At 37.7% G+C, this 11,463-nt stretch overlaps 2 protein-coding genes across 5 annotated transcripts; both read left to right on the top strand.

Moving 5' to 3' along the window:
• Positions 1-208: 208 nt before the first annotated feature.
• LOC104236336 (polypyrimidine tract-binding protein homolog 2) lies at positions 209-6,972 on the top strand. 4 transcript variants are annotated; one of them, XM_009790250.2, is made up of 11 exons: positions 209-405; positions 1,496-1,700; positions 1,796-2,005; positions 3,261-3,323; positions 3,435-3,508; positions 4,412-4,504; positions 4,784-4,841; positions 5,333-5,437; positions 5,540-5,621; positions 5,970-6,035; positions 6,234-6,327. In XM_009790250.2, exons 2-11 carry the CDS (start codon positions 1,515-1,517, stop codon positions 6,239-6,241), a joined length of 945 nt encoding a protein of 314 aa, XP_009788552.1. In that variant the 5' UTR covers positions 209-405; positions 1,496-1,514; the 3' UTR covers positions 6,242-6,327. The 4 variants fall into 4 exon arrangements, with proteins under 4 accessions (XP_009788552.1, XP_009788549.1, XP_009788551.1 ...); XM_009790247.2 differs by having other exon boundaries at positions 211-405; positions 5,970-6,082; positions 6,234-6,972; XM_009790249.2 differs by lacking the exons at positions 209-405; positions 1,496-1,700 and adding an exon at positions 2,154-2,211 and having other exon boundaries at positions 1,842-2,005; positions 5,970-6,082; positions 6,234-6,972.
• A 2,222-nt stretch (positions 6,973-9,194) lies between these two features.
• Positions 9,195-10,353, top strand: LOC138870761 (uncharacterized). Its single transcript, XM_070148597.1, has 2 exons — positions 9,195-9,789; positions 9,905-10,353. The coding sequence occupies exons 1-2, from the start codon at positions 9,195-9,197 to the stop codon at positions 10,351-10,353; spliced, it is 1,044 nt and encodes a 347-aa protein (XP_070004698.1).
• Positions 10,354-11,463: the final 1,110 nt, after the last annotated feature.

The following is an 11,463-nucleotide window of genomic DNA, read 5'->3' as shown; positions in this document are numbered from 1 at the left end:
AACTAGAACCGAAACTCAAATAGACCAAACCGATTAACTTTATACCCTATTTAGATAATGTAAATTGTAACATGTCTACGTTCAAAATTTTGTGACACCACATCTTCTAAAACTTGGATCCGCCTCCGACAAATAGCACATTTTTATGATATGTTGCTCCACTTTTTCATTTCCTTTTAATCACTCTTTTTCAGTTTTATTTCCTTTTACACCCTACATTCATTTTTGTGTTTTTCCGACCTCGCCCTTGGCTTTGTACCTCATCCTGAATTTGATGCCTTCAGGTCTCTGCCCCTTTAACAGTCAGCTATCAAGATCTATTGCTCTTTCCGTGCCAAAACTGTCCTTTCGTCTGCGTTGATAGCAGAAGAAAATCCTGTCCTGTTCTCGTCACCGCCTTGCTAGGTACGCCTCATTGAGAAAAGTCTCATTTTTTGTTTGTTTGCTTTTATTTTTACCTGTTATTGTTCAATCTTGAATTTTTCTTTATAACCGACTGTGCTTTCGATTATTTATAACCGTTTGTGGCCCCGAAACGAAAAATTCCAGTGCCCTTTTTATTCCTTTGTTCTATCTGGTGTTGACTCGAGGGATTGTACGCTTTTGAGTTTTTACCGCTGCAATTTTGTCGGATTTGTGGACTGTTGATGATAAAGTTGGTGTCGTTTTGCTGATTATGTTAATTTCTTATTGTGAAATGCTGTATTGCTTGTATTTCTTTTCCTGTTTGGTAGTTTTGCTATTAAATCCTAATTTTTTGATATCCGAGCAATTCCAGAGAGCTAGTGGTGCACGGTTTGAAACTCAGACGACAATGGGTCCACTCCTCTATCCTCTCCACTTAAATACCAAGCCTTTGTTAGTGGCACGGGTTCTATCCCCGTGTAATGTGCCTAATCCATGCATCACAAGCTACGCTATTATTACTTGAACCCCCCCCCCTCCCCCAGGGGTATTCTATCCTAATTCTTTCTTTTCTTTTTCTATATTTTTTTTTTATTATTGTTATTATTAATATACTATAACATTGAAGGATTAATTTGTTACACAATGAAAGAGGATAACAAGTGTATGTTCCATTCTTATATACTTTCTTAGTAGTTGTTTTCCCTCTGTGTATAGTTAGAAAATACACAAGGGGTGAGTGATTTATGGTTGCGTCGTACCTACTGGGAAAAGCATTGTATAATAGCATTCAAGAAAAGAGATTCGGAGATGAAAACTGAAAAAGGACAAGATAGTTTATGACAGTAGTTGAACTTATTCTAAATTTTTGGTTCATTTGCTGTAGATCGCAGTGTGTTCATAAACATGCTTGATGTTTAGATTGATGTACTCGTATCTTTTAGCTAGATTTGGTTCTTGAGTGATGAGGTAGGAACATTTAGAACATGAAATTGCATTTTGTAAATATCTTGTATATGTGCCAAATATGGTCTTTAGTTTTTTATGAGTGTTATATGTTGGGCTTTAATCTGTGTTGCTATTGTTGAAGTTTGGGTTTGTGGTCCGGAATGTCATCTGTATCTAGCCAGCCTCAGTTCCGATACACACAGCCTCCCTCTAAGGTTCTACATTTAAGAAACTTACCATGGGAGTGCACAGAGGAGGAACTTATCGAATTGGGGAAGCCATTTGGTAAAGTTGTCAACACCAAGTGTAATGTTGGAGCAAATAGAAATCAAGCATTTATAGAGTTTGTAAGTCGAACTTCTTTTTTCTTCAAATCTCTGTTTCTTTCTAGTGAAACTGTACTTAACTTCATGTCTTTTTTTCTACCTATTAATGTTTGTAGGCAGAACTGAATCAAGCTATTGCAATGATATCGTACTATACGTCTTCCTCAGAACCAGCTCAGGTACGAGGGAAAACCGTCTACCTACAGTATTCCAACAGACAAGAGATAGTGAACAACAAAACTACTGCCGATGTAGCTGGAAATGTATTGTTGGTAACAATTGAGGGAGATGACGCACGCCTTGTCAGTATTGATGTTCTACACTTGGTAAGTAATTATATTACTTCCCCACATATTTGTTTGGTGGATAGCAAACCTTCTTCATAGAAAGGTTTTCTACGTAGTTTTTGTATTAGGTTATAGTATGTCTTGCTTTGTTGAGTGCTCTTTGACATGAATATGAATGGATCAGCAGGCCAATGTCAAGGATATATCTGCAATGGCAGCTTATTGCATCGGGAGAAAGAGCGCATGTGTGTTTGTTTCCTTTCTCCTTTGCTTAGCACTGGCTCTTTCTCACCCCTTCTCTTAATTTTATTATCTCAACTTCCCTTGGAGTGTCAGATGTTTCTCTTTTCTTTTTCTTTTGAAAATTGGCTTACTCTCTTCGGCATGTGCATGATGTTTGCTGCTACATCTTGTCACCTGAGGCAAAATTGTTACTTGTGTCTGGCATTTGTTAGTGGATGCAGCATTTCAGTGTTCTGTTATAGTATCTTTGTCTCTTTTAGTTTAAAATAGTTCAAATTTTAGTGTTGAGCTACACTTAAATCTAAGAGATAACCTCAATGCTCTGCCCTTGGTCATTTAGTTGCCTAAACCCTCTTTCTCCATTACTTGTTTGTGTTGAACTTTTCCTAAATCTATCTTTTAATGTAAATAGCTTATTAAATACTTTAAATATGTCTCCATCTCCTCGCTTCTTGTTTGGTATTATTGGAATGTTCATAGAGAAGATTTTTTTTTTTTTTTTTTAAAAAGACATCTTCATGGAATGGGATAGATGAAGTTCAGGTCACTTATCACTGCTGAAGACCCCAGCAATGATAATCGTGAGTTGACTACGCTGCATTTATTTTCACTAAGTCAAGCCGTAGGCTTTATTGAATAGAGACACTAAATCAACTCTGTTGCTAGTGAAAGATTGATGAATGTTCTGAATATCTGAATGGCTGAAGTTATTATGTTAATTTGATCATGCAGTCTCCTGTGGTCTGGTAGTTTTGGTTGTATCAGATGCAGTAGATGAGAGGAGCGGTATTCTTTTCAACCTTTTTCAAAAAGTAGTTTTTGCCTTTGAGATTTTCCTTAGGTCAACATATAGGTTTCATCTCTGAAAGGGAGATTCTTCACTGATATCTTTAAGAGAGAAGATATAATTGATAATCATTTGAAACTAGGTGGTTTTTCTGTTATCTTGTACTTCTTTATTCAAGAACAATGATTGAAATTGCAAAATAACAATTTTTATTTTGTTTTTACCTTCAATTGATTTTTTCTACTTAAAATCCTATTTTTTCAGGTGTTCTCAGCTTTTGGATTTGTCCATAAGATTACTACATTTGAGAAAACTGCTGGATTCCAGGTCAGTATGTTACTGAAGTTGGATTCTATCAACTTTGATTGGTCTTATTTATGTCTCTAGAACACTGATTCAGCTGACAAGTCCACCACTCTTACTTGGAACCCTTTTCAGGCTCTAGTGCAATTTTCTGATGCAGAAACAGCCACTTCTGCGAAGAATGCCCTTGATGGAAGAAGCATTCCCAGGTGATTGTGGATTTATATTTCAGATTGGAATGTAGCCCAACTGTTATGGATCATTTACTGTAGATGTGGTGCACATACATTGGGGCTCAACATCTTTGAAGAGCTTTTTTAAGAATCTACCGAAGGGGTACATGCATGTTCCTTGACCATTACATATCTCATTTTATGTTCGCATAATGCTCCTCAGGTTCATTGTAATTTTAGTGATATGGCCTGTGTTGAAGGGGAGCTTTGGAGCAATGTTAAAGTTGTTTTCGTGTGACCTATAGGTCACCTGTTCGAGCTGTAGAAGCATCCACTAATGTTTGAATTAGGGTAGGCTGTCTACGTCACACCCTTGGGGTGCGGCCCTTCCCCGTACCCTAAGCGAATGTGGGATGCTTTGTGCACCAGTTTGCCCTTTTTTATGGCTGTTGTACTGCTACAAAATGTAGTTTTAAATGTTGCTGTAGAACCTATTCATAACTAGTACCCGTGAGCTTGCATCTTCTAGCTTAAGAAATATTAGCTGATCCTGGTTAAAAGGTGCTGGCCAGAAGAGACTTCTGCTTAGACTTGCTGTCAGCTAGCTGTTTCGATGTGCATATGCTCAAAGACTACTGTTAGATAGTTATATGTAAATAGTTCTAGTCTCATATGTAGTAGGAGTAGAATATGTCCTAGTCCTATGTGTAATAGGAGTAGAATATGTCCTAGTCCTATGTGTAATAGGAGCAGAATATCAATAATAGATTTTTCTCCCATGCATTCTCACAACTACTATGATATTATTTTTTTTAAAAAATACTGCTGTCTTTATACCTATCATCGGCTGTTCAGTATCACTACATGCTGGTCCTTTCTTTTTTGTGTGTGTATTTGAGAGTGGCTATTGACCTATATTGTTGTTCTCTTCTGCCTTAGGTATTTGATTCCAGAACTGGGACCTTGCTCCCTCAAAATAACATATTCTGCACATACTGATCTTAGTGTGAAGTTTCAGAGTCATCGTAGCAGGTAGAACTGATCTCTCTCACTCACTCTCAGTCTCTCTCGCCCTCTCTCTCTCTCTCTCTCTCTCCCCCCCTCTCTCTCTCTCTTACACACACACACGCACCCTTTTTTGCTAAACAAACATTCCTGTTAAATGGCTTGTTCTATTTTGGGAAAATTAGGTTTACATATTGCATTTTATTAGCCTTCATCACTAATACTCATTTTATTTCCTATTCTTTGGGAGTCTAATGATTACTTTTCTCCTCTCTTTAATAATCATTTCATATGGTTTTGATTTAGGGACTACACAAATCCTCTCATTCCTGTTGCACCCTCAGCCATTGATGCAAGTGGTCAGGTAATCAATTTGTCACAACTCTTAGTGTGGTTCATTAGTTGCAAGGGAGGATGTGTTAGGATTCTAATTTGTGTCTTCCTACTTTCTTGCTTGTTTCTGGATTTTCCTTTTTGATAAGTCAAAAGCTTCATTAACTAACACGGAATCAGTATTAAAAAAATATGTACGAAGTAAGCGTGTGGCTTAATCATCTTCATCTATCAAATTTGCCCACGTATGTATGGCAAGATATACTCCCTCTACACAAAAGGTACAAAGCGTTTCAGAAAAGAATACACTTTCATGTCGTATTTTGCAAATTTGGGGGCTGCTTTAAGATAATGCATCTTTCCTGGAGATTATGATTTAACTGGTAGATTATAGCAGTTTGCGTGCTTATCTTTGTATGGTGGTACACGTTGTATGTTTCTGTGCTTAGGGTGCATTTGCAGTTGATTGATGAAATGTTGGTTTCTTTCCTTTCTTTGAAATTTCTCCCATTCACGTTTCAGATCAGTGTGGGTTTAGATGGGAAGAAGTTGGAGCCTGAGAGTAATGTTCTTCTAGCTTCCATTGAGAACATGCAGTATGCTGTAACCTTGGATGTCCTACACATGGTACCCTACTTCAGTTGCAAGATAGTTTCTGTACATTCTCGTTCGGCCTTAATCCCGAGTTACTTATTGCTTTATCTGTTTCCCTTCATGTGTGGGGTTCAGGTTTTTTCAGCTTTCGGCCCTGTGCTAAAGATTGCAATGTTTGATAAGAATGGTGGGGTTCAGGCTCTAATACAATATCCAGGTCAGATGAAAATTTCCATTTTCTTCAAAGTGTGTTTTTCCACTAAAAAGTTAATAGTTGCTTGTTTTGATGATTCAAAATATTTCTAGCAAAGAGCCCTAGGATGGTTCTCAGCTGTATTTGCATAGGGAATTCGGCAATGAAGTTATAGTCTTTTGTTTTTATTAGTGTCTAGATATATTGATTGAAGAAACTTAGTGGTTATTGTACTTGTATCTGACCTAAACCGCGGATTGTTACCCTCTTGAAATTGGTCACCTTGTACTGGTTTTGTATAACTGGAACTAATCTGAGTATACTAAGAGTGCTTGTATGCTGAACGATAGAATAAACGTAATGTGTTTGCAGATGTGCAGACAGCAGTTGTTGCAAAGGAAGCTCTGGAAGGACATTCCATATATGAAGGAGGATTTTGTAAGCTTCATATCTCCTACTCTCGCCACACTGATCTCAGTATTAAGGTAAAAAGGGTCATAAAGCGCTTTATTTGCTAAAGATACTAGGAGTAATTTATAACAGCTACTACAGTTTTGGCGTCAGCCATCTCTTTATGTTTTTTGCCTATTTGGAACAAGTTGTCTACAAAATCACGTGTTTTCCTTCTGATATCAGGTAAATAATGATCGGAGCAGAGATTATACAATCCCGAATGTCCCTATGCTGAACTCTCAACCCTCGGTTTTGGGGCAGCAACCACATCCAGTAGGAGGTCCAGGTGTTCATCCATACAATGGGCCTACACAATATGCCCCAGCTCCACAAGGTCATGCTGCACCTCAGCATTCAGCTGGCTGGAACTCACCTGTTGGGGCTGCACCTCAACAAATACCGATGCAGATGCACAATCGCCCTTACTCTATGCCTGCAAGTGGGCCGCCTCAGATGGGTCAGGGGATGCCTCTAATGCATGGACAGAACGGCCTAGCACATTCTGCCCGAATGCCTCCATATCATCCACAATAGCACTAGTGAGAACCGCAAACTTATCTAGACTGGGATTACATTTTGTTGCAGCGAGATCTAAGCCAAAATGTTGAATATTTTGGTCCAGACTGCATTTCTTTGTTCTTCGTTTTCTGTCTCCCTCTATCTTATTCCCTTTTTCTTTTGGGTGTCATTTGAAGGTTTCTAAACCACTTGTAGGCATGCACTGGTTATGAAGAGACTTCATTGACCTGTAGTGCAAAATCGTTTTTAATTGGGTGCCATATATCTATTATATTATGGTCGTAGCATAGTGTGCTTTGAGATATTTATACTGCGGCTTGATTGATTGATTGATTGAAAATACTTGTTGTGATTGCTTTCAGAGGAGTTGAGGCTTAATTATGTGAAATGATACTTGTTGTGATTGCTTTCAGATGAGTTGAGGCTTAATTTTGTGAAATGAAAATGATCAGCGTAAAGACATTTTCTCTTGGTGCATGTGATAAGGATTTAAAACAATTCTTTACGAGTAGAAGAAAATGATTCTGCAAAAATTCCTTATGCTATATTTTATGGAAAAGGGTCGTATTTACCCCCCTCTACTGTCAAAAATAAGTTATAGTTACCCTCGTCTACAAAAAATAACCCGTCCCACTCTTTATTTTATCCAGCCGACCCAACCTATTAACTCGCCCCACCCCAGCCCCTCTCACCTGAGTAAAACAAGGAACAAGAAGGTGAACTAATGACATATTTCCTGAATGGGGGAAATATGTCACAATTCTTGCGACAAGGAACAAGAAGGTGTCCACAATTGTTGCGTGTTGCTCCTCGTAGACCACAATTGTTGGAAAGTAAATAATTTCCTAATCAAACTTTTTATTGGTTTCTTCAGATCTATTAGGATTCTCGCGTGGTTTTCATTTTATAAGTTGATTTTAGAGTAAGAAGATTAAGAGGTTACTGGTTGGATGTTTTCCAGCAAACTCCAATTGAGATTTTCACCGTCGTTGGATTTGATAAGTGCAGGGAAATGACACCGAAAAATAACAACTATAATGCAATAATATTATTTGTGAGCGGGAGTACATCAATTGGTTTGAGTCATGTTAGGTACTGTCCTAAGAAGCTATTTCGGCTGAATGTTTCTCCATAATTAAATAAGCATACCTCTATTTGTTTAGATGATACAGAAATCAGCAAAACTAAATATACCAGCAAGTCTAGAAAATAAACCGAAAAGAAGGAACAATTTAGTAGCACGAAAATGATTAAGCTAATAAAGAAAATACACAATAATTATGAGTAATCATTGGGTAGTGATAAGGACTTGAAGAAAGATAATTTTTGTGTAAGAAATAGTTACACAAAATGTGTAAAGAGTGAAGGAAGAGGAAAAATATTTCCGATGGTTATGATGGCAAATGACCATCCTATCTATAGCATGAAAATGATATTAGTTTCATGACAAGTGTCTTATTTACTTGTCAATTTTCTTTCATGTAAGATGCCAAAACATCTTATGCAAAATGCCACTTGGCTTAGTAAAACCATTTGTCAAATAATCTTTTAAGATAATGACACATGTAAAACTCTTGCCATGTACCAATTATCTCAGAGTATTTGGTTACAAGGCTTCAAGTAAGAAGCTATTTGGAAATATATAGAACACTTATAAAATAAAAAGATACGTGACTATTTAAAAATTTGAAAATACTCCCGCAACAAGTTGTAACAAGAGAGAGAGGGGCTATGGTATATGGAGCAGTAAATTTTTCTCCAGTCATGTCGTTCTTTTCTGGTGGTCTCTAAATTTTTGCCGTAGTCATCTTTCTTGTGGATGGGTGGGAGTGGGACAAATTATTAGGTTGGATCAGTTGGATTACTTAAAGAGTGGGGCAGGTGGGTTATTTTGTTCAACCTTTGTTTTTTAAATTATGAAGATGGATTTAACGGTTGAGGGATAATTTGAATCCCAAAGTGCAATAATATAGTTTATTTTTTTATAGTAGAGCACAAATATGATCATTTTTCGTTTATTTTAAGATTCCCTAACATGTAAAACAAATATCTCCTCAAAATAAATTTAAAAAAAAAGTTACTAAACCAATTGACTCAAAAATTAGGGGATATTTTTAAATCTTAGGAACTATTGGTATAAAGCAATTTCTGCTGTAACCAGCTCAAAGGCTCCGTTGACATTACGAAAATCATAGAGGCCACAATTCCCCCCCCCCCCCAAACCACCTGACATTAACCTCCGATCTCCAACACTCCATGATGGTGAAAAAGCTAAAACGTCCTATAGACATGGTCACATCTTCAGACAACATGGTTTTCACCCCAAATAATAATCAATGCAACATAGAACTGTCAGAAGCTTTTTCAGAAGAAGGAGCAGCAATGGCAAGTTCATTACACTCTCCCACTCAAGGCATTAAATTGATCACACTTACGGAGGAAGACAAACATAGAATTTATGAACCATGGCAATGTTCAATTATTATCAAACTGTTTGGTAAACGCATGATGCACCAATATTTAAAAAAGAAAATCCAAGAGCTTTGGAAATCAACGAAAACCTTCTCCATAATTGATCTGGGATAAGACTATTTTATCATCAAATTCAAAAAAAAAAAAGAAAACATGGAGAAAGCACTCCATCAAGGACCATGGTTTGTAAATGGGCATTATCTCTCTATAATCAGATGGAAACCAAATTTTGTGGCTACCAACAAAAAACTAACTACCTCTGAAATATGGGTTAGATTGCCACAATTACCAACAGAGTTTTATGATGGAAAAATTTTACAAAAAATTGGCAACTCCATTGGTCGTCTACTGAAAATTAATGTTTGTACATCAACAATAATAAGGGGTCATTATGCTAGGCTCTGTGTGGAAATTCCACTGGACACTCCAGTGCAACCCTTCATCTACATTGGCACTCACAAGCAATACATTTACTATAAGGGTGAAAATCTACTATGTCTAAAATGTGAAAGGTTGGGACACCCTTCTACCTTATGTAAATTTAGGCAGCAAAACACAAAAGTAATTTCCTGCTCAGATACTACTACACCAAGGCCAATAGAGGAGGACCAAGAGGGAGAATGGCAAACTGTCACCTTCAACAAAAGCAAGAGACAGAATGTGAAAAATAATCCGGCAAGTAACCACATTCCAAAGGATAAGCTCCAAGGTCCAGGTATCTCTGTAAATCTTTACAATGCTAACACATGTTAGTACATTGACACTCAAATTTTACAATATAAGACTAAGGATCCTAATAAGAATACTACAACCAAGAAGATTATGGACAAAACCACTCTTCCGATACCACTTCACCATCCTAGATGAAGAGCACATGATTTTGGACAATATTAAAATAAATAAGAAAAATAATACTCCACAAACTTCCAATGCAATTAGCCATTTGGACACAAAAGTAAACGGCGTGACAATGCCAGACTCCTACGTGCCTATTTCTACTACTAATCAAAACAGTGACAGGCTTATAGATATTAATAAAGATATCATTAATCCTAATAAGACTACTAGCTCTACACGGCAAGCCACTAAACATACTAATCAACAAACTACAAATCCTTCTATTGCCGATCATACAAGCAACAATCTTTCCTTAAAGATTGAGAATATCAAACACCCAAAGCATGCCATTCACATGGCTTCAAATGAATCAAATGACAAACAAATGGCCATTACTAGAGATCACGACAAGGATATTAAATCCTTTGATATTCATCCTATAAATCTAAAAGGTAGCCATTCAGAGGCCGTGTAGGAAAACCCTCCAACGATTACCACTACCACCAATCCCATCCCCTATATTGATAGCCAAAATTCCACGCCTGTTGGAAACCCTTTAAATCCCAAACAATACCACTCAAAATGCCAAGAATCTCATCTTCTCTAAGAAGGAGGAACAGATTAATCCAAATAATAAGGCAACTAAGGAATCCAACTATGGAAAATTTACACCAAGCACCACCACAACCAGTAGAACCTCAAGTGATCTACGTCCAACCTCCTCAAGCTCAAAACTACCAACCACTTTCATGGATGGAAATGGGGCTAATGGGACATGCTGTCTCATTCAGCATCCAGGTCAGTGGCCAGGAGGTAATAGTGATCCTTCACAACACACAATATATAGCTCAGCTAATATCGAGGGGGATGGGCCTAGCAATGAGCAACTACCTAAATCAAATTTGGCTCAACAATATTCTGCACCCTCTAGCTCCTTCAATGAACCCCAACCTAGTCCAAATAATGATCCATCAGTGGAATATGCCACCTCACTTCAACCTTATTCAACCACAAAATATCCTCTCAGATCTTCCCTTCTTCCCATCGGAGATGCTAGCACATCTAAATCCCATCTTTATGCCTTGGGAAATTAATCACTAACCACAGGAACAACCTCTCAACCAGGGAAACCCTCAAGCACCACCACCCCCACCCACATGCAATGCAAGAACAAGGCCAGGCAGAAGCAGAAATGGAGGAAGAAGTAAAGGAACCCCTCAACCTAGCCTTAGAGCAAGTCCTAGAATTCTCAAATCTAGACTGGGTAAATGTATTTCTATTTAGGGAGATGCAGGAGAAGAGGCACATATTCAACTGTCCCCTAGCACTCTACAAGTACTCAATGGACATAAGGCCACCATAGGACTCAACTGTGGGCAATAGGGCCATGATACTAGTGTCATCTCTAAGAAAGAACCCTATTTTTCTGGGGGTAGGGTGGGGTGAGGGAGAATGGGGAGGCAGTGAACGAAAATCAAACTCGTCCAATAAATTATCCAACTAATTTTATCATTTGGAACATACGGGGAGGAAATAATGATAATTTTTGAATGAATTTTAGGAAAATGATTGATACCCATCCCCA

Source organism: Nicotiana sylvestris, chromosome 6 (genome assembly GCF_000393655.2).
Source record: "Nicotiana sylvestris chromosome 6, ASM39365v2, whole genome shotgun sequence".
NCBI lineage: Eukaryota > Viridiplantae > Streptophyta > Magnoliopsida > Solanales > Solanaceae > Nicotiana > Nicotiana sylvestris.
Note: the sequence above shows the minus strand (reverse complement) of the source record. Positions and strands in the feature narration are given on the sequence as shown.

Excerpts from the sequence above, each read along its gene's own strand:
- LOC104236336 (XM_009790247.2), top strand. The coding sequence starts at position 1,515 with ATGTCATCTGTATCTAGCCAGCCTCAGTTCCGATACACACAGCCTCCC. Across the intron at positions 2,006-3,260 it reads GTATTGATGTTCTACACTTG|GTGTTCTCAGCTTTTGGATT; the intron begins GTAAGTAATTAT and ends CTATTTTTTCAG. Across the intron at positions 5,438-5,539 it reads CCTTGGATGTCCTACACATG|GTTTTTTCAGCTTTCGGCCC; the intron begins GTACCCTACTTC and ends TGTGGGGTTCAG.
- LOC138870761 (XM_070148597.1), top strand. The coding sequence starts at position 9,195 with ATGGAGAAAGCACTCCATCAAGGACCATGGTTTGTAAATGGGCATTAT. Across the intron at positions 9,790-9,904 it reads TCTTTACAATGCTAACACAT|ATGAAGAGCACATGATTTTG; the intron begins GTTAGTACATTG and ends TCACCATCCTAG.